Source organism: Canis lupus, chromosome 20 (assembly GCF_011100685.1).
Source record: "Canis lupus familiaris isolate Mischka breed German Shepherd chromosome 20, alternate assembly UU_Cfam_GSD_1.0, whole genome shotgun sequence".
Taxonomy (NCBI): Eukaryota; Metazoa; Chordata; class Mammalia; order Carnivora; family Canidae; genus Canis; species Canis lupus.
In genome coordinates, this window is record NC_049241.1 from 55,108,382 (window position 1) to 55,135,600 (window position 27,219).

Sequence of the window (27,219 nt, forward strand, 5' to 3'; positions counted from 1 at the left end):
CCCAGACGAGCAAGGGGTGTCTCTGAGGGGGACTGGCCACCACCCCGGCCACCGCTGGCCCCAGCCTGGGCGGAGAGAGGGTCTGCGGAGGACACACGCCGTGGAGGGACGCGGCTAGAGCGGGAGCCGGGGGTCCAGGCCGCCCTGCCAGCCAGCATCCCCCGGGGAGGCCTCACCCACACCCCGGGGGCCGTGGGAGCAGCGGCCCAGGTGCCCCCCACGGGGACACGGGGAGACCCCTGCTCCCAGCGCCCACTCAGAAATGAAGACACCGCCACGACAGCGAGCTGTAATTCGCAGTGCTCACGAGCCTTTAATTCATTATGAACCTAGAGGCAGGGGAAATTAGGCAAAAATACAGCGCATCCTTAATCTTGGGTGGGAGAAAAATCAGGGTGGGTAGGGTTTTTTGTCTTTTGTTTTTGTACATAGACACGGATATACCTTTGTGGGGAAATGCGCGTTCCCCGTGTTGAGCCGCGGCCTGTCTGCGCGTCACCCCAGACCCAGAGAGACCCTGCGGGGTGCGGCCCACCCCTGACCCGGAGGGCCAGCCCACTTCTGTTCGTTCTCTTTACAATATAAATAGCATTTTCAAACTACATATGAACACAGTGCCGGCATCTGGGCGGGGCTGCTGCATGCAGAGGGGAACCCCCACATCCCGGCTGGTGCCCCTCGGACCCCCGCCACCGCCCTGCTCCAGGGCACCTGCCCCCCGCCCCCCACCAAGGAAATGAAAGTTCTCGGCTCATTTACATTCTTTCCGTTCTCCTTATATGGTTCTCTCTGGCCTGAAAACCATCGGAACACTTTTTTTAAATTTTTTAATTTTTTTTTTTTTTTTTTTTTTTTTTTTTTTTTTTTTTTTACACAAGCAAATTAAGCTGTCAATCCCTGGGCAGGACAGCAAGGGCCGCCGCGCTGGGGAAGGCTCCCTGGGGCATGTGGCGGGGCCCAAGCCCCTCCGAGCTCGCTCTCACGCACCCAACCCATGGCTCTCGGCTCGGGTGGCTCTCGGCTCGGGGCTGCCGGCAGCGGTTCTCTCGCTGTCCCCCAGACACACTGGTCCATGCTTCTCAAAAGGGGCACGGGACGCCCCAGCCCCCTGGGGTCCAAGGCGGGCGCCCCTGCACACCTGGGGCAGAAGCCGACATGGGGGTGGGGTGGGGTGGGGGACGCCTGGGTGGCCAGAGCCTGGGGACACAGCCGGACTCGGGCCACCAGGGAGGCCTGTGTGGGTCCACGTGCCCCCTCCCCAGGCGGCCGCTGGGAACAGCCGGGCCAGCCACGCTCACCCGGGGAGGGCCACGGGAGGCCGGGCGTGGGGACGCCCTGCGGCCACCGAGGCCTTCTGCAAACACTGGGGGCCTCCGCCAAGCGGGGGTGGTTCTCAAGAGAGGAAGAAGCGAAAGATGGAGCAAACCAGGAGAGAGGGCGGTTATTTTGTGAAGGCGTGCGCAGACCCGAGGGGGGCTCGGGGGCGCTGGCGGCCAGCGGTGGCCCCCCGTGGGTGCAGAGAGCGAGGACGCTGGCCAAGGAGGCGGTGCCAGCCGCCCAGACCTTCGCCGAGGCCGGGGGAGAGAAAGGGCCACCCTGCCGGCCTCCCAGGCACCTCCCTGCCGCTCACTCGCCGAGACAGGCAAGGTCTTAAAACATGACGAAACAAAACAAAACGGAACCCCGAAAAACGAGATGCTTTTATCTCCCTCAGCGTATCCTGGTTCTGAGAAAAAATAATTGTTTTGTTTTGTTTCCTCTTTAAAGCCACAAATCTAGAAAACAATGTGGGGGATTTTTTTCCTTTTCCTCGTTTTCCTTTTTTTTTCTCGTGTTTTTTTTTTTTAAACAATAGGTATTTATAGAAAGAGCCTCACAAAGGTGATGTATGTACAGAAGTCACAATCTCAAAGGCTGCTCAGGAGGCAGGCAATGCAGTAGCACCTTTTCGAGAAGAGCTTACATGGTTTACGAATCTGAGTAGTGGGGGTGGCGCGAGTCCCCGGCCGGGCCCCCCCCAGAGCCCGCGTGGCCCTGCTCCCTGAGTCCGGGCCGCGTGCCGGCGTCCCGCTGGCTCCTGTCGCCACGCGGAGCCGGGCGGCCCCTCGGGGGGACCGGGGTGGGAGGCGAGGACAGGAATCCACAGCAAGCACACGCCAGGGCCCGCCGCCGCCTGCCTTGCTGGGCCTCGGGGGCCACCGGGCGGCCGGCTGTCCTAGAAGGGGGCCCCGGGCCGGCACTGCGCCTGCAGCAGGCTCTCCATGAACGCTAGGTAGTCCGGGTTCCGCCCTGAGTCCTCGGGGGCGCGCGGGGTGCCCACCCGCGGGCGCTTGGCGGCCTTCACCTCCTCCCCCGAGAAGGTGTTCTCCTGAGGTGCCCCCGTGCTGAGCGACTGCAGGAGAGCAGACGGTACAGGGGTTAGCGGGGCGGTGGGGCGTGGGGGCCCAAGCCCCGCATCCCCCCGCAGTCATGGGTTGCAGCTCTACCCCCCCAGGGGCCTGTGTCAGGAGGTGGGGCCCCCGTCAATGCAGTCAGGGCCCCTAAAGGAGAAAGACCCCCGGAGTCGCTCTCGTTCCAGCCGCGGGAAGACCCGAGGAGGCATCCATGGATCAGAAGCTGTGGTCCCGGCCACCGGAGCTGCCCACACCTGGATGCCACACGTGCAGCCTCCAGAACCGTGAGAAACGCCACCGCCGGTACCTTGGGACCCCCAGAGCGGAGCTTCGCCAGAGCAGCCCCAACAGACTGATGCGGGGACTCCGCTCGCCCGCCCCCCCTGGGGGCCAGGGGCTAGGGGGGCCGGCCCCTGTGCCCGGGCCCTGCCTGCTGCGAGGCTCGCATGCACGGCAGGGGGTTCACGCAGAGGCAGCGACCCGTGTCACTGTCAGAAGGCCCGGCTCTGTCTGCACCCTGCCCTTCCCCGCGGGCACCTGGGGTCTGCGGTCAGCGGTGTGACCCGCACCAGCTCTTGCTTTGAGCTCATTCACCGCCTGCCACAGCCGCCTGCTCCTCAAAACCCTGCCTTTGGATTAAACACGACAGATACACAAGTGCAAAGGCCTGGGAGAGAAGGCCAGTCACCGTCCCTCGACCCTGGGGCTGTTCCCTTTCAGTTCCCTTTCAGAGGGGGGAGCTGTGCAAAAGCGTTTCTGCGCCGCCACCGCCCAGGCTGGAGCTCAGGCTCTGTGTTGGGGTGACCACCGCTGAGCACCAAGGTGGGGGGAGCTCCCGCAGGTGCACCTCCCCCTGGCCAGGCATCACCAGCCCTGCAACCCGCCCTTCCCACCACTGACCGGGGTCCCTCCCTGGGACCAAGGACAAGGGGGAATCGAGGCTACCACGGGCCGCTTCCCTGGGGACCCCTAAGGACTTCCGGGGACAGCCCCCACCTTGCTCAGCCACACCACTTACCAGCCGCGACCGGACCCTCTTGGGCAGCTCCTCGTCCAGGGTGAAGATGTCCCCACGCTTCACCATCAGCTGAGACCCATCCTCAAACTCCACCTACAAAGGGGGTGCAGTTTTCAAGGGCGGCCTCTGCTGCCTCCCGCGGAGGGCACTGCTCCGGGGTGCCCAGGTCACAGAGCAAGGGCAGCGAGAGGGATGGCGTGTAGGGGTGTGACAAAGAGATACGAGTGCTGGCGAAATACAGATACAGGAGAAAGCAAAACAGCTGAGGATTAGTGGCCATCGACTCTGGTTGCTGGAATGTGGGTGATTTTTTCCCCAAGATTTCAGGTTCCTACATAATTTCTCTCCCATAATCATGGGAAGAAACTCACAGCCCCATAGATTAAAAAAAAAAAAAATCAGGAGCACTGGACTGTACACTTAAAAATGCTTAAAACAGTAAGTTTTATGTTATGAATGTTGTGTCACACACAGGGAACTGGGGAGACAGCCCTCTGGGGACAACCGAGACCTAACGAATCCTGAGCATTTACGCCAAGCAGACGAGCATCAAGTCCCCAGCAGGAGCTGGCCAGGACCCGCCCAGCCCTCCGTCCCTCCGCCTGCAAAGCAGGGGCCTGCTCACCTGATAGACGTGACTCATCACCGAGGAAATGAATCTGGCCTTGTACATGTTGCCATCCGCCCACCGCAGCTCCACGAACTCCCCCTCGGGTGGGGGTCCCAGCCGGACACAGTCCCTACTCTGCAGGGGAAGAAGGTGGAGGGAGGTGAGGCCACCAGGCCCGTGGCCTCTGCTGGGCTGTAGCACCGCCCCACGCCATGCCGGGCACTTGAACTCGTCCTGACAGGTGTTGGCAGCAAGCAGAGAGGCAAGTGGCGCTCTGGGCCTGACCTCTCCAGGCGAGCGTGTGGGTGTGGGGGCCTGGCTGTATGGGGCCACCCCGCTGCAGGCTCGTCTAGAACTTTCTGCAGAACCCAGCAGCACCTCTCCTGCAGGGGGCCCTGGGCAGCCCCACAGGGCCACCTCCCGGCTTCCCGATGGCCGCCCCGCGCCTGCCCCGCGCGCCGCTCACGGTAATGCTCTCCGGGTACAGGTTGTCGCTGTAGGACCCGTCGTCAAAGTTCACTTCGTAGAAGGTCTGCGCGCTGGTGCCGATGACCCGGCACCGGTAGTAGAGCCCGTTGCGGTTCTTGGTGATGACCATCTGGCCCAAGGACACGGCCCGCAGGAACTGGACCTGGGGGCGTGGGTACGGGGCTGCGTCAGCGTGGGCGGCCGGCCGCAGGGCGGGCGGGGGCGGGCTGGGCGCTCACCGTGTGGCTCCCTGACTTGTGCTTGAAGCAGGTGATGGAGACGACGTAGGGCCAGTCGTCAGGCTCCATGAGGACCCCGGCGGCGTGGGCGCAGGTCACGTGGAAGGAGGTGGAGCAGTGCTCGCAGGAGCACTGGATGCAGGCTCCCGACACCTTCTTCATCCGTTTCCGGCAGTACACGCACTTCTGGGGGGACACAGAGGACATGGGGCTAGAAGACCCCCAGGGTGGTCTCCCTGGAATGGCCCTCAAGACCCCGGGCCGGAAGGCAGTGGCCCGCATGGCTGGATGGGTGGAGGCAGCGTGGTAAAGCCCGCAGAGCTCCCCGTGGCCAGGGGTCTTGATCATGGTATCTCCCCTGCCAGGTAAGTATGTGGCCAGGGGTCTTGACCGTGGTGGAGAGGCCCCCAAACCCAGCCAGCGGCTTCCTGCAGGAGCACTTCCGGATTCTTCGCCACACACCCTCTGGGTCTAGCTGCCTGGAGCAGGCACTGAAGAGTCACCCATGGGCACGTCCCTCGGCTGCAAATAGGAGCCAGGCACCCACACGCCACCCCGGGGACGGACCCTGAGCCCACAACGCTCAGGGAGGGAACCAGACACAGGAGGCCCTGCAGCGTGTGAGTCCACGTGTGGGACAAGTCCAGGACGGGCTCCTCCACGGACGGGGAGGGGACTGGGGGGGCGCTGGGGAAGGGGTGATGGGGATGAGTTTCTTTTTGGGGAGATGGAATGTTCTGGAACTAGATCTCGGTGATGGTTGCCCAACTCTGTGAATGTACTAAAAGCTACTCAACCATATACTTTATTTTTTTTTAATTTTAATTTTTAAAAAAATTTTATTTATTTATGATAGTCACAGAGAGAGAGAGAGAGAGAGAGAGAGAGAGAGGCAGAGACACAGGCAGAGGGAGAAGCAGGCTCCATGCAGGGAGCCCGACTCAATGGGGAATCCTACCTTAATTCTGAATATGAGGCACCATGGAGTCGCCTCCTCCACGGGGCTGCGCCCACCCCGCCAGGTCTGCGCCGTGGGGCAGCCCGACCCCCCCACACCCACTGCCGTCACTCTGAGCATTTACTAAGCGGGCCTTTATCGCTCTGTAAACCATGTTCAAAAGCCAGATAAGCCGCGCAGCAAAGGGCGCCGCAGGAGCGCGCCCGCCGCCGATCGATGGCAATGAGATCTCATTATTAAACTGTCAATACCTAATCCCGCCAGCCTGCGGGGCGGCGCGGACACGGCAGGCGGGAGCTGCGTTAACCCTCCAGTACTGGGCCTCCTCCGCAGGGAAGGGACGGTGCAGGGAGGCAGCAGCCCCGGGGCCGGAGCGGAGGCTCCCCCCACGGAGCCAGGCTCGCTGCACCCCCCAGCCGGGGCCAGAGCCCCTCCCTGCCCCCCCCATCCCGCGGTGCAGGCCCAGGGGAAGCCGAGGGCTGGGCCCGACAGCAGGAAGGTTTCAGCCCGGGCATGGCACCCCCTCATCTGGAGCTTCTGCATCAGTTAGGATGCCCCCCGCCCCACACTGTGCCTTCAGTTGGGAGCCCCCTGGGGCTGGGCGTCTGGGTCTCCCCTGGAGGCTGCAGCAGGGGGTGCAGGGAGGGCAGCAGAGGTCTGTGGAGAGTGGGGTTCTGCAGGAGCCAGGGGTCACGGACGGGTGCGACGCTGGTCAGGAGGCTGCTCCCACCTGCAGAACCCCCCCAGGTCCTATGTCCTCAGCCTGCCCCTTGTGCCCACCCACCAACCTGCTTTGGCAAATGCCCACCTTCCCTCCAGTGCTCCGCCTCACGGCAGGGCCGACAAGAGGGCCAGGCCGACAAGAGGGCCTGACCCCCACCAGCCCTGCTGCAGTACCCCCATAAGCTGATCTTTCCCACTCAGAGGCCCGACCCAACCTCAAAGTTCCTCCGGGGATCAGCCCAGCCTGGCGACGGGGGTGAGCACAGACACTAATCCTGCTGACCCGACAGGCAATCGGGGCCTGGGCCATGGTACACACGGGCCACCCCGCTAGACAGGACACCCGCAGCGCCCAGGGCCAGAAGCCAGGCAGTCGTGGGGACAAACGGGTGGACAGATGAGCAGGAGGGGCCACCCCTGAGCCTGTGGCCAGCACGTGGCCCTGGGAGTGGGCGGGTGGCTGGGCAAGCAGGAGTTAACTGCCGGCTTCCTTGCGAGGCTCCATTAGGCAGTACAAGTAAGCCTCATGTAGAAGGATTTTTAATTCATCGTTACAAGTGCTGGTAATGAAGAGGCTGCAAGCTGGAAATGTCAGATGATCCATAAAGCGTCTGGGAGGGAGGATCTATCACGCGCGCCGCGAGCCGCACCATCACTCCACCTGAATAATGAAGTCTTTCACGCCGCGTTCCTGGAGGATCACCTGCAGGCCCTCGTCCTAATCACCTGTCCGCAGCCATGAGGCAGGCGCTGGCCTGGCGCTGGCCGCCCTGTGCTCCATGGCCCAGGGCCCCCGCCCCTCCTGCACGGGCTCCCCCCGGCTGTCCCCCCAACCCTGCCAGGGGGCCCCACACCCATGGGCTCTGAGCACCACATCCCACAGGACTCCCCACAAGGCCCACGCCCCAAGCCCCCTTGGCCTCCTGCCCACCTGCAGCCTTGGGGGAATGACTCCCCTGGGACCACCCAGGCGGCCGGATGCGGTCAGGTGCCATGAGACACACATCCCTGTCAGAGCCACCATGCACATTCCCACAGCAAAGCTGTGAACTGGCGGTAATGACGGGCCTGGGAGCAGGAGCCAGTGCACGCATGGCCCAACCAGCGCCAGATGGCTGGGCCCAGTTAATGCCACCACGCAGGAGGCCGTGGGCCGCCCGACTTACAGATGGGAAGGCTGGGGCACATGGAGGTCAAGGGGTCTGCCCAAAGTCTCGTGGCTGGACCATGGCTCCGCACAGTCACACTCTGCCCACCCTGCCTGCTGCCCCAGGGGCTCCCCCAGGGTGACATCCTCAGTGAGAGGAGGTGGCGTGAGCCTCAGGGCCACACTCCACCCAAGTCCAGTCCCCTCCTTGCAGTGGGACGTGCAATGAGCATCAAGAGGAGCCGGTTACAGAATTCCTGCAACCAAGCAGCGAAGAAAAGCAGCCTCCAATTTAAAAATTAGCAAAGAACCTAAGTAGATATTTTTCCAAAGAAGACATCCAGATAGGTGGCCCACGGGCACATGAAAAAGATGCTCACCATCACTCATCGCCAGGGAAATGAAATCAAAACCACAGTGAGAGACCACCTCAGCCCTGTCAGGGTGGCTGACATCAACAGGAAACCACAGGGGTCGGCGAGGACATGGGCAGAGGGGAGCCCTGTCGCACTGCTGGTGGGGATGCCAACTGGTGCAGCTGCTCTGGAGGGCAGTACGGAGGTTCCTCGAAAACTCAGAACCACTGGGGGTGCCTGGCTGGCCCAGGGGTAGAGCATCCAACTCTTGGGTCTCAGTGGTGTGCATTCGAGCCCCGAGTTGGGTACAGAGAGTACTTAAAATTAAAGAAAATAGAACCACCATACGATCGAGGAACTTCACTACAGGGTGTTTACCCAAAGGAAATGAGAACAGGACCTCAGGAGGCATCTGCACCCCCATGTCCACGCAGCATTATGTGCAGTGGCCAAGACACAGAAGCGGCCAAGTGTCCATCAGCGGAGGAACGGGTAAGGACATATGGCGTGGCCCCACGATGGACTACTACTCAGCTGCAAAAAGCAAATCCTGCCATGGGACGGACTTGAGGACGTCACCCACAGAGAGGAACTGACCCAGAAGGACGTGTCCCGCATAACCCCAGTCCCGGGTGCAGAGAGCAGAGTGGAGGCTGTGGGGGGGAGGGCAGTGGCAGCTCAATGTGTGTAAAGCCAGTCACGCTCTGCTGTCCGTGCCGCGGCGGCGTGCCACAGTTAGCAGCGTGGGACAGTGCTGGGAGGCTGTCAGGGTAGATGTCAGGGTTATTAGAAAAGCCGGGGAGGGGGACTGCAGCTTCCCCCACGTGGGTGGGTGCGGAGAGCACCCACCGCTTTGTGGCGCCCCAGAAAAGAAACCGGTTCGGTCGAACTGAAGTCCACGGCACCAGCCGGCCCACACCCACACCCCGGCCCACGACGCCCGGGCACCTACCAGCTTCCACCGCTGCTCGGGGATGGCGCTGATGTCCACGGGGTGGCGCTCCATCACGTTCAGGAAACGCACTTCGGGGACCGCGATGGCACAGATCACATGGATCCACCTGGTGGCGCGGGGGCAGGCTGGGGTCAGGGCTCAGGGTGCTCCCTGCTCCCGGCCCACCCCTGCGCCCCACGCCGCCACCGCTGTCACTGCCGCCAGCTGGGGCTTACAGGACGGGACCTTAGTGACGTGCTGGGCCAGCTGCTCCTCCAGGTCCCCCCACCGCTGCCCCCACACCTCAGGTCTGCACACCCAGGGGGAGACCCTCGACCCACCTCCGGTCGGTGGTCTTCTGTAGGGCTCCTCCCCGGAGGTTGCAGAGACAGCACTCCTGCGGGAACCAGACGGCCATGGGGTGAGGGGGTGCAGGGCAGGGCTGCCACCTGTCTGTCCCCGTCCCCGGGGCCTGTTCCAGGAAGGGACTGGCCTGGGCAGGGCGTGCATCAGGAGTGCAAGGGCTTCCTGCACTGCCAGGGGGAAGAAACGGAGACCCAGCCAGCCTGGGGTCACCCCGGCGACCAGCCGGGAGCCCCCACAGCCTCAGCAGCTTTCAGAGCGCCACCCAGCTGCAAGGGCGAGTTACCGCAGTCCAGGCGTGTGCCGTGCAGCGGGAACACGTCCAGCCCTCGTTGACCAGCTCGGGGCGGATGCCATAGCAACCTGCAAGATGGGGGGTGCGGCTGAGACGGGGCGGCATCTGCTGCCAGGCCGCGCAGAGCTGCCGGGGCCTCCTGGAATTCGGGGGCAGCATTTAGGGCAATTGCTTTCCCCACCCTCTCCTCCTGAATCCAGGCCACTGCGCACAGCGGGATGGCCTGGAAATGGTTTGTTTGCAACTCGGGTAGGGGGAGGGAGAGGGGGCCCCCCGCCGGGGCTGCTTAGCCCGGGCAGCCCTTGCTGTCTCCAGTCTAGTCTAAGAGGCCCTGCCCGGGCTCTGCAGGCCAGGCAAGGCTGGGAAGCCGGGACAGTGACCCAGCAGCTGTACACGATGCCCAGTGGGCCTCAGGGACACTGTGTTCAGGCCGGGCCCTGTGTTCAGGCAAAATCACTACTTATGAATCAGAAATTGGGGCCTCTGGGTCATCCAGGTGGTTTGCTTAGAAAAGAGGCAGGGCGGAGGGCCAAGAGGCCGTGCCCTGGAGCGAGGGCCATGCCTCACCCCCGGGGTCATCATCCAGCAGTTCCTCGCCAGCTGGGATCCTGTCACCTGGCAGACGGGGGCTCTGCTGGCTGGAGTGGGCCGTGGCCAGTGCCACAGGGTCCCAGGGAAACACAGCAGGACAGCAGGGGAGCAGAAAGCGTCCCTACAGAAGCCCCACAAGACAGCCTGAGCCCGGCCCCCCTGCTCTGAGCCCTGGGGGCACTTGGCCAAGGTTGGGGCCCAGTGGGGGCCACACTCCGGGAAGAAGAGGGGGCTCCACCTCACTCCAGGGCCGGGTCTCTAGGAACTATGCTGAGCCTCTGCCTCCTGGGCTCATCCCCACCTGCGCAGCTCGACTCAGGCCCTTCCAGACGTCTGTCTGGTGGGCTCAGCCTGGGCCTGCCCTGCCATCCCCCAGGAGCACATCTCACACCTGGACCCAGCAAGGCAGGGCGGACAGGCTCCCAGCCAGGGGACAAGATGAGCTCTGGGCAGGCCTCTGCAGGGGCTGGATGGAGACCTAGCTTCCCTCCTGTCCCGGCAGCTCATTCCCGCACCTGCTGCCCCAATGCCTGAGAAGGGGGCCCACATCCATTTTCTTGTCTCCAGCTAAGTCGGGCCCTCAGGCTTTGGGAGAGAGTGGCCACCCACAGCAAAGAGAGATCGGACCCCCAAGACCACTCTAGAATCTCAGCTTTATCATCAACTCAGACTCTTGCCCCAAAGTGTGGAGTTTGGAAGCCTCATAGCACTTTCAAATCAGGCGATGGGCACCTCATTTCTTCCCGCTGCTGCCAGAACCCAGAGGGGAGGACAGGCCTCAGTGGAACCGCCAGAACCAGCCAGGGGAAAGGCTGCCCAGGTCCTGTGACACCCCAAAGCAGCAGCCCAGAAGGAAGGGGCTTGCTGGCTCCAGAGCCGAGTGTGGCCACCCAGGGAGGGTGAAGCAGGGGGTGCCACAGACCCCACAGCTCTCCCCCACCGGCTGCCGGCCCGGACCCAGTACTCACTGGCATGGACCTGCAGGCAGCACTTGGCACAGGCAATCAGCAGGCTGGTCCCGTCGTCACCGATGTAGGAGTTGGCAGGGAGGGGCTCCGTGTTCTCACCGCTGGAGGTGAAGCACATCTCGGGGATCAGTGGCCGGGTCTTCTGGCCACTTTTGGAAGGAGGAGCAGCCGAGGGACCCTCCCCGAGTGAGGCCTGGGGAGCCTCCTTCTCAGTCTGTAGGGACTGCAGGAGGAGGGGGCTGCCTTCAGTGGGGAGACACCTGATGCAGGCAAACCAGGCTGGGCACCACGGCCATCCTTACTCTGCCCTCTGCTCGCCCCTTATGCAGCCTCTTCCTCTAAATACCCTCCCCCCTCCAGCCTGCTCTTCACTGTTCCCTGCAGTTGCCCCATCCCACCCTCCCAGCCCTCAACCCTGACCCAAGAGCCCTCAAGAGATCCTCCTCCAACACAGACCCTGTCCTGTCCTTGCTGAAAACCCTCCCATTTAGGGTCACATTGGCACGGACACTGTCCTGCTGCCCTCATGCCCCTTGGTCACTCTGCTCCAACCACACCAGCCTCCTCGCTCTGCCTCCAACACCCCAGGAGCTGGGCACCATGCTGCCCCAGGGCCTTTGCATGTACCATTCTCACTGCCAGGAACATTCAGATGTCTGTTTGTATAGGCTCTAGAGCCCAGCCCGCCACCTCTGCTGTGTGCTCTGTGGTCCTGACCAGCACCTGCCACTGTCTACTCTGTGAACCTATACGGGTGTTCTCCCCACCTCTGATGTATGCCCTGTAAAGGCTGTACCCCAGTCCTCACTGACCCCCCAGGCCCCATCACGTGAACAGAGGATGCCAGTGGCACCAGGTCCAGCACCCTCCAGGCCTGTCTCAGGACAGCGGGGTTCCCTGTACCCACAGGGGCGTGGCAGGGAGACTCTGCACAGCTCCTGACCCAGGAGGGAAAAGCTCCGCTGGGTACACCCCACCTGGCACCTCAAGCTAAGGGACCAGCTGGTTCCCAAACAGGCAGAAGGCCCAGCAAGGATTCTTCTCAGCCTCATGGGACAAGTAGGGCCTGGCCCCAGACCCCAAGGGCTCTGGCAGCAGAATGCCACCGGAACTGTGGGTGCAGTGAAGTTTAGCCACTGGGCACAAGGAGATTTGTGTCTCAAGCGGAGCTCCCAGCACCCTGACTCCCAGTCCCAGCAGCACTAACAAGGGACACGCCTGGAGAAGACGTCTGTGTTCTGTCCTGGAGATGGCGCTCCAGGCAGCGCTAAGCAGCCGTGCCTTAGACAAGCACCCTGGCCTCGGCTGGCCTTGGTGTGGGGCACAGATCTCAGGGTGGGGGCGCTTAGCTAAGTGGGTACTAGGCTAGGAGCCAGGGACACAAAATCAACTGAGTCCATCCTCCAGGGACTCACAGTCCAGGGGCAGATAACCACGGAGCAAGAGCAGAGGTGGTGGGAGAGACTGGGGTGTGGTGTGCCCAGGGACAGCAGATCCAGGAGGGCTTCATGGAAGAGACGGCAACTGAAGAGACTCAAAGAATGAACAGAAATCTGTCTGGCAGGGCACCTGGGTGGCCCAGTGGTTGAGTGTCTGCCTTCACTCAGGGCATGATCCCCCGGTCCCAGGATTGAGTCCTGCAATGGGCTCCCCGCAGGGAGCCTGATTCTCCCTCTGCCTGTGTCTCTGGCCTCTCTCTGTGTGTCTGACTCTAGTGAATAAATAAATAAAATATTTAAAAAAGAAAAAAAATGAATCTGGCAAGAGAGGAGGCTGGTGAGGTTGGATGGGAGGGACCCTGGCGGTCAGCACGGAGCACGCTGTGGCTGTGGGCACGGCGGGGCATCCTGCGAGTCTGGGGCCTGCGGTGAGCCTGGTGGAGTTTCCAGCCAGGAGCACATGGCCAGAGCAGCCTCCAGAACATGTGCCCGGGCCTCAGTGAGGCACCAACAGAAAGGGCTCCTGCCAGGGCAGGTGAGGGAGGAAAGATCTAGAAGGCAGATTAGGATTGGGGAGGAGCCACAGGGAGGAACCAGAGGTTGAGAGGGCGGGACCTGGTGGCTGGCGGCCCAGGACAGAGGGTGGGGAGAGGCCAGGTCCCCAACTTGGGAAACACAGGACAGAACCGGGCCCAGGTGGGAATGAGTGCAGGGCGGGGGTGCCTGGCTCGGCAGAGGCCACCTGGGGCTCCTCGCTGGTCCATCCTGGTGGGTGGAGCGAGGCTGCTGCCCTGGCCCCAGCCTGCCTCTCGCAGCCCAGCCCCGCGCTGCTCCTGGCAGGCCGAGGGGCTTGCAGGGGACAGCCCTCTGCCTGCCTCCATGCCAGTGCCCCCCAACTGGCTGCTGTGTTCACATGCCCGTGAATAAGTCACTTTCTGGTAAAACTCAGAAACCAGGCTCTCTCTCGTCCCTGCAGCCCTTCCGAGGGAGCCTCGGCTTTACGTGCCCAGGACCGCCAAGGGCATGCACCTGTGACCCCTTGGCTGTCCTGCCTGTCGGGTCAGGCGGCCCGTCGGGCCAGGCTCTGTGCACGGATCTCACTGCGGTTCCCGCAGCAAAGGGCTTCTTGGTTTCCACCAACCCCCTGGAGATCCCCCAGGCGGAGCAAACGCCGGAGCGCACATAGACGCAGGCCGGCACCCACCTGGCTATAAGGGTAGAAGAGGGTGCAGATGGCGCAGTAGGGCTCCGTGAGCGCGGCCGCCGCGTTGAACTTCCTCTCGGCCTGGAAACTGGCAGCCTTGTTCTTCCACTGCAGTGAGAGCAAAGACCTCAAGGCCTCGGGGTCACTCACGTCTTCCTCCCCGGAGAAAGGGAAGGCTTCTAGAGGAAAACAGGAGGGCGGGAGGGGACGGAGAGAAACCTCGGCATGGCTGGAGGCCCTGAGGAACCTTTCCTTCCCTGCCCTCCGGGGCCTTTACTGCTGCACACAGGCGGGGGTGACAGGTCCCCAGTTCCCTGGCCATGGCCGTGGCGGGTCTGGCTCAGCCTCCCCGAGCTCAACGGAGCTGAGCCAGGGGTGCGTCTGGGAGTCGAGAAGGGGGTAAGGGTACTCCAACACACTCCAGTGACTTAGCATCACCACCAAGATGAAAGCCACCAACACGTGTCCCCCCCACCCCACCTGTCACCTGTCCCGGCTGGCCCCTGCTGGCCTCAGGTACCAGCCAGCCACACCCCAACCCCCCGATGTCCTGTTACTGTATCTCCTGAGGACACAGGGCTGAGCTTCAGTGCCCCGCAGGAGGCTGCCCTGAGAAGTGGGGGCTCATTTCTGAGGCCTTGACCTTTGTGGCAGCTGGGCCGGCAAGGCACGGTGGGAACAGAAAGCAGGAGCCTGGAGTCCTGGGTATGGGACTCAGGACTCACGACAGTGAGGGGGAGGTCAGCGCAGACCCCCTGGGATGGACGTGCAGATCCTCTACGGCCTTGGGGGACTGGGCCTGACTCGGGCCAGGACTGTTCTGTCTGAGCAAGCCCCCAGCAGGCCCCGGCTCCCAGCAGGCGACAAGAGCTGCTGGCCTGCCTCCCGTCACCAAAGATCGCAGGACACAAGCTGGGCTCTGGGAGGCCTTGGAGGCACCTTCTAGAAATGATGTAACAGCCCTTAGCTGCCTGCAGGGCTCCGGTTGCCTCCAGCCCTCCTACAAGCTCCCTCTACTCTTAGGGGCTCTGGCTCCGCGATCCCAGAAGCTTCCAGAATCCCTCCTTGCCTTAGCCCTCAAAGCTGACTCAGTATGAAAGGAGCCATCCAGATGACTTGCAAAATCCACGTGCATCTTACACGAAAGGCTGAAGCTGGCTCAGCAGGATTTTCCCAAGAGGCCGTGCCTCTGGCTCTCAGCGGCATCCCGGCCCCCAGCTCCACATGGCGCGTGCTCCGGTCTCCCCGCGGCCGCCAAGGGCCAGGGCTCAGCGGCAGGAAGAGGCCGCCGAGGGGGCGGCCCGGCCACAGTTCAGGTCACGAGCGGCTCTGGTAGCGGCTGCGCCCCTGCTCCTCCAGGCAGCGTGGTGCTGCTCCCGCACGCGGGGCACGGGGGTGGCAGAGCCAGGACGTCCCCCGGCCCGCAGAGCCCTGCGATCCTCTAACTCTGAGTCATTTCCCAAACTCCAATGCGGGGGTGCGGCTGGCACAACCATGTCCTTCTGCTCTCTCGCCCGCTCGCCCGCCCTACGAGTGTCCCGGGGCCTACTGGGCACCAGGCTTTCCCAGCAGATCTGGAGCCCGACAGAGAAGGCATGGCCCGCACCTGCCTTGGGGGCCAACTAGGGATGTGGGTGTGCAGGGGCCGCGGGGGAGCCAGCCCAGGCCTGGGGTGGGAGCCTCTGGCAGGAACGGAGTCCACTCTGCTTCCACAAGATGCACAGGGGCAGGAGAGGTTCTTGCAGAGAGTGACAGCAGGTGCCCGGAAGGTGCCACAGCCTCAAACAGCAGCACGAGCGGTAACCCAGCCTCGGCATGCCCGGCACCTGGCACGGGCTCAGCACCATGCGGCGCGCCTTCTAGGCACTGGCTCCCTGCACCTTCCTGGCAGGGCGCCTCTCGGGACTGGCAGCCCCCACTCTACAGATAGGGAAATTGAGGCACACCAAGGTAACCGGCACCATGGTCTTGGGCTCTGGGCGGCGGGCTCTGGTCTGAGCCCCAGTGACCTGCAGCCGGCCCCTCACAGGCCGTGTTCGTTTCAAGCCCTGGGACTAGCACAAAGTGAACACCCCAAGGTGGGAAACAGGGCAGATGGGATGGGGGCCGTGCCTCGGGGGGGCCCTGCGGGGAGCACTGTGGGCAGGGTGGGGGCAGCCTGGCCTGACGGTCCATGCAGGGGAAGAGTCTGGGGGCCTCACCCTCATCACTTGAGGCCTCCTGCTTGACCACGGTCAGTGGGGAGCGGGTGGGCGGCTTGCCCAGGGGGTGACGCCGGCTCTTCTTGATCTCCATCTTCAACTTGGAGAACGTGGCTGGTGCCTGAAAGCGGAACAGGGGCATCTGCAGAAGGCCCGGCCCATGAGGGCAGAGCGGTGCCTGGCCCCCCAGCGGGCATGTCCCCAATCATGGGTGCAAGGCCCCAGGAGGGGGTGGCCGGAGCACAGGGCAGGTGGGATCCCCAGGCCCCAGGGACCTCCACTGGGCCCTACCTGCACCTCGCCGGCTCCGCTTTCTTCCTCGGGACCCGTCAGCTCCATGGGGGCCGCCTGTTCCTTCCAGGTGGGGCCCCTCTGGGCAAAGTGCTCAAAGGCCTGCTGGCAGGACACGCGGCCTTTGTCACACCCCGTGCTGGGCCGCGGCACCACGTACAGCATGGGGATGATGGGGCGCGGCTTCACCTCTGGCTCCTCGCCAGGTGCCTCGGGGGGCACGACGTTGAGAGGTGGCGGTGGGGGGGTCTCCTCAGCCGGCACGGGGCCCGGGGCCAGGATTGGGAGCTCCAGCGGGGGCGGCAGCCTGGGCGCCTCCTCGGCAGGGAACTGGGTGGGCGGGGGTGGCGGCAGCTGGGGCAAGAGGGGGTGGTGGTGGGGATGCGGGGGACCATAGCTCTTCTTCTTTCTGTCGCTCCTGGCCTTGGCCAGCCGCAGCTTGCCCCTCCCATCTTCTGTGGGGAAAGAGGAAAGACGGTCACAGGTGAGGCCAGCAGCCATGCGTCTCGCGACCCCCCCCAGCCGAGGCAGGACACGACCTTCCCCTCCAAACACACGCTTCGCGCCAGCTCAAACTGCTACCCAGGTGGCCAGAACCAGTCATGCCCGAGCCTGGGGTGGCCCCGGGTCCCCGCCCTCCGGGGTCTGCCAAGTGCTCAAGGGGCCTTCTGGAATTAAGTGGTAAGAAAGCAGCTGGGAAGAGCTGCTTGTGGTCCTGGGCTCCTGCCCGGGGGCCTCTCTGAATGTCCTCCCTGAGGACTGGTGTAGATGCGGGACGGCGTCCAGGCTTTGTAAGTTCTACACTTAAATAAACCGTGCATCCTATACAATTTTTAAAAGTTAAATCTCGACGAGCAAACCATGAGAAGTGGTCACTTGAGCAGAACACAAGGGCCAGATGGGCCTGGAGGGCCGTCCCAGGGGAGTCCCGACAGGTGACAGGGCAAGGAGGGGGCCGGGAGGCGTGTCTGCAGGGGCCTGTTAACTGGGGGCCAGTTCACCAGATCGAAGGGAATGGCGGGACGTTTGGCAGAATCACGGTCCCCAGGGGCACCGGGGTGGCTCAGGTCACGATCTCAGGGTCCTGGGGTCGAGCCCTGTATCCAGCTCTCTGCCCAGCAGGGAGTTGATCCCTGGAAGCCCGGGATCTTTCCCTGCTGTGGTCAGAGGGAGGTGAACTGCGGCCCGGCTGGCTCTGACGATGGAGGGGCCATGAGCCGAGGACACGCTGCCTCCAAAAACTGGAAAAGGCAGAGAACATGCTCTCTGCCCTGGAGGCTCCAGCAGGAGCCAGCCCTGCCCACACCTGTGAGGCCTCCAAGAGTCTGTGGTCACTGTCACAGCAGCCACAGGTGGTGGCCTTCGTGAGGCCTGCTGTGCCCAGAGCGAGGCACGCCTGGCATTGGGGACCCCTGCCCATGAAGACAGCCAGGTGGCCCACTGGAACACAGAAAGCCCTGGAACCTTCGAGCCTGGCCTGCCCTGCTGGAGAACATGACCTCAGGCCCTCATCTGTACAACCCAGCTTCTCAGGGGCAAGAAGTCACATAAGGAGTGATGGCAGTGACCGTCTGGGCTGCCCAGGACCGAGGGTGTCCTGGGGAACCCGGGATGAGGCGGTCAGCCTGCTGATGGTCCTCGGGAGGCCACCGTGGGAGGCTGCTGGTATCTGTTTTATGGTCTTGGTCTCCCTGACCTGGCCTGGGGAAAGGTTAAACTGGGGGCCAGGGTTCTATCCATCTCCATGCTAAGCCGCTGGCGGGCGAAGCATGCAGAGCTCGGGGTTGCACCCACATTTTACCTCTTATTATAAAAGCCCATCCAAGCGACAGGCCTGCTCCCCAGCCACGGGGGATGAACAAGTGCAGGTGACCTTGGGAGGGATGGCAGCCCTGCCCGGCTCTGGGACAGCCCGTGCCGTCCTGTCCCTTTGCCTCCAGCAGGCACGCACCCCATGTTCTTCAAGAGGCTCCAGCAGTCCTAAGTAGACAGGAGCACTCGGCCCTGTCTGGCTCAGGCCCCAGGACCTGGGCATCCCAAGGGCACCTGTGCTGCTCCTCCCTGTGCCGCTCCACCTAGAGGAGCCCTGAACTGCTCCCCAGGCCCCCTCCTGCCTGCACCTCATGAATAGTTATCAGGCTGAGAAAGCACATGATAGACGCTCTGCTCCACAGACGGTGGACTTGGATGGCTCCCTGCAACGAACGGAGCCCGCGGAGCTGGAGAGGGGTGTGTGTGTGTGTGTGTGTGTGTGTGTGTGTGTGTGCACGCGTGTGCGTACAGGGGTGGAGGTGGGGCGAGAAGGGGGGTGGAGGGGAGAGGTGTGTGTTAGGAGGTGGGGGTGGGGAGAGAGATGGGGAGATATATGTGGGGGGAGACATGGAGGGGAGAGATGCTGGGCTGGGGAGAGACAAGGCTGGAGGAAGAGTTGGGCGGGGACGGGGGGATGACTCAGGGCCCCAGGACACCAGGCCCTGCGGGCGAGTGGCGAGGCGGGTGAGGGCTGCCCGCGGCCCTGCTGTTCCAGTCATTTATAGAAAGGGCGACCAGGCTGCCCTATTTGTGTGAAAGGCACTTTCCAATCAACAGCTTTGTTCTCTAAGGAAACTCAGGGCTCGCTCCGCCCTGACAGGGCGAACCTATGGGATGGAACGCAAGTTGAGCTCTCCCCAGCCTGAGGACAGTGGGACCTACTTACTGTCTGTTTACTCTCAGGCAGGAGGCTCTGCTGTCAGGAAGGAACGTGCCCGGCCCCTTCCCATCTCCTAGGCTCTGAGAAACCCAGGGGGACACAGCCGGAGGACCGTTTTCAGGGACAAGCCAGTGGCCAGGAAGGGCACCTGGGTGCTCGCCGTGGGGACCACCACAGGCCCAAGGCAGGGGCCTCACCCTTGGGACCGTGTGGAGCCCCTCCCCTGCCTCAGCCTGAGGGAACCCAGAAATGGAGCAGGGGACAGACACACAGACAGGGCTGAGGGTCCCAGCCAGGTGTGCCCCCAGCATGGGAGCCTCTCCCCTCCCCCGAGAACGGCAGGGACTCCCCCTCCGCTGCCCAACCTCAAGCTGAGGCTCTTTCCAGCACTCTTTTTGAGGAGTAGGATAAGTCACAGCCAAGAACTGCCCCCCTAGCTTTAGACTTGAAAGGCCTGCTTGGTTGGGGAGCACACCTGTACAGGACCAAAGTGCCCCCAGGGAGGCACATGGGAGGGCGTGCTAGGTCCCCGGGCCCCTAAGCTCAGGGGTGCTGCCCGTGGGGAATCCCAGGGTGGTGCCCAAGGCTGCTGCCTGCTTTAGGCACCTCCTCCAAGCCTGGGAGAGCTGGTCCTGGTGCCCAGGGTCTCCACACTCTTCCTGTGCAGAACCCGAGGCAGGGCACACCCCTGGTCCTGAGGCCCGGCTGCACAGCGCTAGGGGACGGTCCTGTGTGACCGGACACGCATCCAAGTATAAGTAAGTCACAGCCCCTCATAAACTTGGGCCCGGCCTCTACTCTGCTGACTGCGGCCACTTTGGTTGTCCTGCCCGAACACTGTGTGGCCACTCCTGACACCCATGGCTCCATGAGCCCCCTGGCGCCCCCTCCCTGAGCCCCAGGGCTGGGCCAAGCTCCCCGAGGCCCAGGAGCTAGAGCCTCTCCGGCCCTCAGGATAGGGGCCACAGCTCTACCTGGGGGGCAGGGTAGCACATGGTGGAACCAGCGCCCTTCAGTCCACCCGAAGGGACAGCGGCCATACCTAGCCACAGATGGGGGTGAGTTCCCGTGAGACAGCAGCGACCCCCTAGGAGGAGGGAGCCCCCGATGACCAGCAAACCAGGGTGGACATGGGCTGCCTTTCTACCTCCTGCTCAGGACCCCCAGGTGGGGATTGGGGGTGGGAGGAGGCTGCTGCTCCAGGTACCACAGGGCAAGGGCTCTTCCCAGATGGCCTGGCAGCGGGAGCAGGGTGGGGACACCAGCGAGCAGCCCTGGCCCCTCCCAGCCCTGAGGAGGCTTCCTCCTGGGGACAGTCAGTCCCACCTCCTCATCCCGTGCAGAGCCCCAGGCGCCTCCACTCCTGCCCACTACCTCCCAGGGCCTGCCATGCGTCGGTGACAGCGTTCACTGTTCTCACTTTGCAAACCCAAAACAAAATGCCCTACTGCTTGCGCACAACATGATTCTCAGCACTCATGGCTTTTAGGGACATTAAGCTGGTATTAAAGGAAGCCTAGAAAGCACTTTAAAATCTTCCACTCATTCCCTGGACGTGTATTTGCCATCACCCCTGACTGTGAGCACTTGTTTATTCAATGAATTTGGTTATCTTCCCTCCAAGGGCTCGAGGGATGGCACACAGGGCGCTTCTGACCATGGCACAGGCCATTGGGCTGTGGCAGCCACATCCGGCAGCCCAAAGGGCCCCCTTCCTCTCTAAAGAGGCCAGACACCCCATGTTCTCCTCCTTCCAGGCTCCTGTGTGGAGCAGGGACAGCGTGTCTGGAACGGGGGTGTCCCACCCCGAGAAGACAACACCCCGCCCTTCCTGGGGACCGTGTGCCCCTAGAAGCTGATGGGGCCCCAGGGCGAGACCGGGGAGGAGGACAGGGGGCGGCTACAGATGCTGGGAGCGAGGCAGCAGTTCTGCACGGCCCCTGCTGTGTGGCTTGCGTTCGATCGGCAGCTTGCAAGTGTCACTCTCAGGGTACACGGAGCCCCGGCTTTAGGCAGCAGCCACCTCGGAAGGGAAAACCAGAGAAGAGCCGGAGGCTCACTGGGAAAGGGCCTTTGATGGGTCGGCTCCAGCTGGGAATCCCAAGAATCGTGGAGGCCAGACCCCCCGAGTCACCAGGACGGGACTGGGCAAAGCAGCCAAGAGCCAGCGACGCCCCAGGCAGTGGGCGGTGCGAGTGGGTGAGATTCGTTGTCTTTAAAGAGTCCGTAGATTTGGGCAAAGATTTGTTACAATTAAGTTAACGGAGAAGAGCCATCATCCCTTTGCTAAGCAGCCCGGTCGGCACATGTATGTCTTGTCTTCCCTGCCGCCCTCCGTCCGGCGTCAGCCCAGTCGGCCCCTCGAGTCTGCTCAGGAGGGCGAGACATGCCAGTGGCTGTGATGTCGCCTTTCGACTCTTCCCAGGAGGGCCCCGTTGAAACCCTGTCCCTCCTGACCACCTGAACCGCTCAGCCAAGGAGTCCAGCTCCAGCGGGACCTCCGTGAGCCCTTTCTACCCAAGCACAAAGCCACCTAAGGCTAAAACCAGCCAGGTGCACTATGGTTCCTCCACTGATTTCAGCCGGGCTTTCTCCCTGTTAGGGGCCAAACTGTGCTCCCCAAATTCCCGTTGTGAGGTCCTAACCCTGGAACACCAAAGTTGTGAGGCCACAAACATCTGCTGCTGAAGCCTGCAGCCCGGGGGACTTTGTTACGGCTGCCTCAGCGGACCCTAGCACCCCCTGAACAATGCAGTGTCTGGGGGGGTGTTCTCTGAACCTGAAAGACACGGGATGGAGCGCATGTGTGCCCCGTGACATTGAGGCTACGTCTGAGAGTCTCTCTCCCAGGCAAAGAGTGGTGGCCTTCATTTCCGCCACCCGCATGGCCAGGGTGAGCTCCCATTCCCGTCCTGCACAGACCACCAGAGTCTGACGTCAGGTCGGGCAGCCTGACCTCTGCTGACCCCTGTCCTCGGACCTCTCGCCCTCCGTCTGCACCTAGGTCAGCACCCCGGAACCCGGCTGGGGCTCTGAAGGGGCTGCACAAACCCACACCCATTTAGAGGAAACTGCGTCCTCCTATCAGGGAGCTCACGGGACACACACCCTTTAGATGGTGATCCTTGTTTTTTAAAAAATCTAATTTTTTCAGTAAAACCCCCTTTTTTTTACTTTCTGTTGGGTTTATCTCAAGGTGCTTTACTTTTCGGTGACCTTTATTATGAGCAGCACCTTCTTGAAAACACTGCTCAGCACGGCCTCCCGTCTGATGACCAGCCCTCTCCAGGTCCCACTGGAAAAGGAGCCAGCCCAAGAAGCCCAAGGCAGAAGCCTCCATGTCGCCAGGGCCACTCTCCTAGAGGAGCCCAGTGGCTTGAAGGAGGACGCCTCGCGGGAGGCTGACCCCGAGGAGGAAGGTGTGCCCAATGCCCGGGCCACCCTGCAGCTTGGCCACTGACCCACCTCTGGGCAGGTGACTGCCCATGCTGACAGTGGTGACGCATTCTTCCTCTCCCTGCTCTGCCCTTCTGGGCTGTCTAGACCCCCCCGTCCACCGGGCAGACAGGACCTCCCGAGTGTCGATCTCACCGCCCCCTGCCGTGAGCTCCTGGGGGCCCCTCCAAGCCGGACACTCCCTCGCCCTACAGCGGGTAGGGGCAGACACACAGTTGCTCCCTAACCACCAGCCTGTGGGCACACTGGGGGTGCCATGGCCTGTCTGCTGAGCAGACCCTCTCCCAGGCCTCAGATTGCACCCCCAGAGTCACATCATCTCTGCCACCAGCCATGGGGCATCCCAGCGAGTATACAAGCACAAGACAGGCAGAGCTGTGCTGGGCTCACTGGTCCCAAGACGGCCACCTAGAGGGAGACTGAGGACCCGAGCGGGACTCTCTGGTGACCTCTGCCCGAGATGCTGTTGCCAGGGTGACCCGCCCTCCAGCCCAGCCCGGCCCCTCCTTCGTATTTGGGGGGCTCCTGCTGTGTGCACACAGGTGAGCAGGTGATGCTTCAGTTAGGAAATGAAAACAGCCATAAAAAAGCAGCAGCGCCATAAACCGTCGGAGTGGGGGCCCCTTCCAGCTCTCACAGGTCGCTACCCCACCCCTTGAAGCCCCCGTGCAGTGTAAGGGCACGTTTCTGCCACCCGCCCCCCACCGACAGTCCCACAATGCCACCAGCCAGGTGAGGGTCCGTCCTCGAGTGCAAACATCCACCTGCTGGTCCGGCCGCCAACAGCAGGCTGCAGTCTCTCGAGGGTCAGATGACACCTCTCAGGGGTTGAGGACCGGTGGCCCCCAGATTTGGGTGCTGCAAGCTGAAGCCCAAAGGGACGGCGGTGTCAGGAGGTGACAGGGGGATGCAGGCGGGGCCCTGGTGAATGGGATCAGCGCCGTTCTAACGGAGGGTGGAGAGGCGGCCGGCTCTCTCCTCAGGCGAGGACACAGCGCAGGCGTCTCGCACCAGACCCTGCCAGGCCCGCACCGCACCTGCCAGGCTGACTCCCAGCCTCCAGGATAAACGCTGCTTGGAAGCCCCCTCCCCCCGCCTGCGGTCTTGTGCCTTAGCAGCTGGGGCAGAGACAGGGAGTCTTCAGTTTCTGGGAGAAAAGAGTCTTTTCACGGCACCTCCCCACCGAGTGCACGTTTGTAGAAGCCCCACCCTGTCAAGGAAACAGCTGAGCTGGACTCTTAGGAGCGGGGACTCTCCCCAGCAGCTGGGGGTCAGGGAGGAGGTCCCCGGCCAAGACTGACCTTCTGTGGCCTCAGCCTCCCGGCCCTGCGGCGGCGGCGGCTGGGGCTCTTCCTCCTCCTCCTCGGCGTCAGCCTCCTGTGAGGCCTCCTCCTTCAAGCCGCCAGGCTCCTCAAGGAGACCGGCCCCGGCGGCCCCCTCCCCTGGCGACTTGGGGTCTTCTGCCTTGGGCTTCTTGGGCTGGCTCCTTTTCCGGTGGGACCTGGAGAGGGATGGTCATCGGACAGGAAGTCAAATGACTGGGATTAGCCCCATCTGTGTGCCCCACAACCCAGCCAGCAGAACAGAGCCCCAGATGGTGCCCCAAAGTCACAGGGCCCAGGGCCAGCAGGGCTGGCTCGGGGGCAGGGGAAGTGGAAGGGGAGACAGGCCCCAGGGGCCACATAGGACAGAGCAGGTGCTGATGACCAGGAGGTGGGATGGTGGGGGTGCTGGCTCAGGGGCAGGGGAGGTGGAGGGGGGCAGGGTTACAGGTCCATGGGCTATGTGGGGCAGAGCAGTGCCAATGACCAGGAGGTGGGATGGTGGGGGCGCTTGCTTGGGAGCACGGGAGGTGAAGGCTGGACAGGCCCAGGGGCTGTGTAGGGCTGAGCAGGTACTGATAGCCAGGAGGTAGGATGGTGGGGGCACTGGCTTGGGGGCAGAAGAGGTGGAGGTGGGGGACAGGCCCAGGGGTGCATGGGGTGGACCGGATGCTGATGACCGGGAGCTGGAATGGTGGCGGTACTGGCTCAGGGGCAGGGGAGGCAGTTGGGGGGCAGTGGGAGGGTGGGGCGCCAGCTGGGGGGCAGGGGAGGTGGTGGGGGGGCAGTAGGATGGTGGGGCGCCAGCTGGGGGGGCAGGGGAGGCGGTGGGGGGGCAGTAGGAGGGTGGGGCACCAGCTGGGGGGGCAGGGGAGGCGGTGGGGGAGCAGGAGGGTGGGGCGCCAGCTGGGGGGGCAGGGGAGGCGGTGGGGGGGGCAGTAGGAGGGTGGGGCGCAGCTGGGGGGGCAGGGGAGGCGGTGGGGGGGCAGTAGGAGGGTGGGGCGCCAGCTGGGGGGGCAGGGGAGACGGTGGGGGGGCAGTAGGAGGGTGGGGAGCCGGCTCTGGGGGTGAGGGGCAGGGGAGACAGAGGGGTGCAGAGGGAGGGTGGGCGCCGGCGCGGAGCCGCTGTGCGGTGGGGCGGAGGCGGGTGGAGATGGAGATGGCTGCGCACGAGGACAAGGTGCACTTACGGCGGCCCCGGCCTCCTGGGCTGCTCCCTCTTCCTTTCTAGACTGGCCTTCCTGTCCTCCTCAGTCTTTCTCCAGTGTCTGTTTTCTTTCAGACTAATTTGTCTAGAATGTAAACGTCAGGGAGTTTTTGTCTAGCACCTCTGACTCCCCGGACGCCTCATCTAAGGGCCTGGCTTCGGGCACCTGCCCATCCCCGAGCTCTGCGTCCCTCACTCGCTGGCTGCCGGGGCAGGGGGCCCGGCCTCGCTCGGGTTGCCACCCTTGGCCTTCAGCCCCAAGTGGAAGTCACCCGAGACTCAGCTACGGCTTCTCAGCACAAACCAAAGAGAATTGGGTCAAAGGAAGAAAGGACTATAACCGGGCTGGATGGGGCTGCCCGTCGGGCTCCGGAACTTTCCAAGGAGGGGACAGAAACGGCTTCTAGGCTGACACCAGGGTATGTGACTGGCCCAGAGCTGGGGCACAGGCTGCGTGTGCACAAGCCTGCCTTGGGCCAGTGAGTGGCACCCTCCAGGGGTTGGGGTGACTCCTGCGGGGCCTCAGACTCAAGCCCCATAATCCGCTAGCCTTTCTTCTGCCAGAGTGTCAGCCACGCCAGGAGAGGCACTGGCCACGGCGTCCCTCCCCACAGAGGGTCTCCCTGTGGCTGCCGCACCTCCAAGGACCAAGAGGTCACCAAGCAGAGCAGGGCCAAGTGACTGGGGCCAGCTGGGGGCCTGGGGAGGCCCTGAGGGCTCCCGATGCCAGGACCCCCGTCTCCCACCCAGGGGCGCCCACAATGGCACTGCTGGCCCAGGACACAGGGGCCTGACGGCTGCCTCACCACCTTCCCCGTGCCTGCCCCTGCCGGCTGCTGGGGGCCTCTCCTGACTGTCCCCTAACGCTCACTGTGGCTGGTCCCTCTCACTGTTCAGCTGCCTCACTCAAGGGCCCCTGGCTTGTCGCTGCTCATCTGCCCCCAGCCCAGGCGAGGCCAGGCTGACAAGCCCGGGTGATGTTCACGCATGAACCACTCCGATGACCAAAGGCGGAAAGCAGGGGACATTCCGGGGGAGGGAGTGTCATGGCAGAAGCATGGCGTCACACACATCATGGCGTGCACGGGTCACTGCGGGGGACGGGGTGCAGGGGGGCAGGGGGGACAAGAGAGCCAGGCGGGAGGGGGCACGGGAGCCAGGAGACCAGGGGGTCGGGGGGGGGGAGAACGCTGGCACCACGGAGCCCCTCAGGACTCCATGCGGAGCGACTTTGGGAAAGGCGAGCCCCGCTTGGAAACAAGCCCCAGGACAGCAGCAGAGTGCAGTTGGCTTTTGTCATCAGCTGTCCCCCCAGGAGGGGCTTCTCTCCAGGTCCAGGAATGCCGCAGGGCAGGGTAACCATGAGCAAACCCCCATGCTGGCCCCAGGCAGCAGCCAGTACGAGGGGGTCCTCCTACCATCAACTCACTTGGCCCCAGTTCCCCGCAGCCCCTCTCTTCCCCTCCTCTCCCCCGACCCTGGAACTGGAGGCCACTCGTGGTGCTGCCAGCCACTCCTGGGCTGACCGCCCCAGACAGCCAGGACCTTCCTCGGCCCCCTGGCACCCCTGGGCTCCAAGCTCCGGGCGTCAAACCCCAAGCGCCACCAGGCCTTGCTAATGTGGAGACCCCAGCACGGGGTGGAACCAGACTGAAAGACGCAGGTGGAAGGCCACCCCTACTGCAGGGGGGAAAAGCAAGCCGAACGTCAGCAGACAGAGAGATATGTCTTGTGAAAACATAAGCTGGAAGACGGTGTAGCCAGTTTGTGGGAGCTGCAGGAAGAGGCGCCCCCCGGCTAGCTCCCGATGAGCTGCCTCCCCCGCTTTTAGCTGTGTCTGTCTGCTCGTCTCCCCCTCTGCTGCTTCTTCCGCCACGCTCCCAGCACGACACACGGGGTGGGGCCACCCTGCCACCCTCAGGCCCCCCCGCTTCTCTCCCTGCAACTGCCACCATGATCAATGCGGTGAAATTCATATTACCGTGTCCCTGACTCTGTAGGTATCATCCATCCGTGAGTGACAGCTGCTCGCTCGCTCCTCCTGGAGTCGGCAACTGGCCCCTGTCTTAGAGGGTTAGCTCTCGTGGTGATCTCCAAGCTTGTGTGAGGCCTCTTACACAGGGCGTCCCACACTCCTTGATGACCCCCGGGGACCTGCCCCCTTGAGACTGCCTCGGACTCTCCAGCACGGGATCCAGGTCCCTCAATCTGACGTCTTTTTTGGTTGATGCCCTTGTCTGGCTGGAGCACATCCTCCAGTAGGTTCTTCAGAAAGAACAAGAAATCTGAGGCTTTCCGTGTCTATAAAGATCTTTATCCTCTTGCACGTTTAGTCTGGAATTTG

The 27,219-nt window shown here is 63.2% G+C and overlaps 1 protein-coding gene across 1 annotated transcript in view; it reads right to left on the reverse strand.

Annotated features, from left to right (window-relative positions):
- Nucleotides 1–288: 288 nt before the first annotated feature.
- KDM4B (lysine demethylase 4B) overlaps nucleotides 289–27,219 on the reverse strand; it is a 137,816-nt gene continuing 110,885 nt past the window's right edge. The window contains 14 exon segments of the mRNA XM_038567694.1: nucleotides 289–2,392; nucleotides 3,412–3,504; nucleotides 4,037–4,156; nucleotides 4,488–4,692; nucleotides 4,694–4,914; nucleotides 8,865–8,973; nucleotides 9,188–9,243; nucleotides 9,496–9,572; nucleotides 11,064–11,286; nucleotides 13,707–13,885; nucleotides 15,908–16,028; nucleotides 16,199–16,653; nucleotides 23,648–23,847; nucleotides 24,859–24,960. Of these exon segments, the coding sequence (XP_038423622.1) occupies nucleotides 2,216–2,392; nucleotides 3,412–3,504; nucleotides 4,037–4,156; nucleotides 4,488–4,692; nucleotides 4,694–4,914; nucleotides 8,865–8,973; nucleotides 9,188–9,243; nucleotides 9,496–9,572; nucleotides 11,064–11,286; nucleotides 13,707–13,885; nucleotides 15,908–16,028; nucleotides 16,199–16,653; nucleotides 23,648–23,847; nucleotides 24,859–24,960 (2,338 nt within the window). The 3' untranslated portion in view covers nucleotides 289–2,215.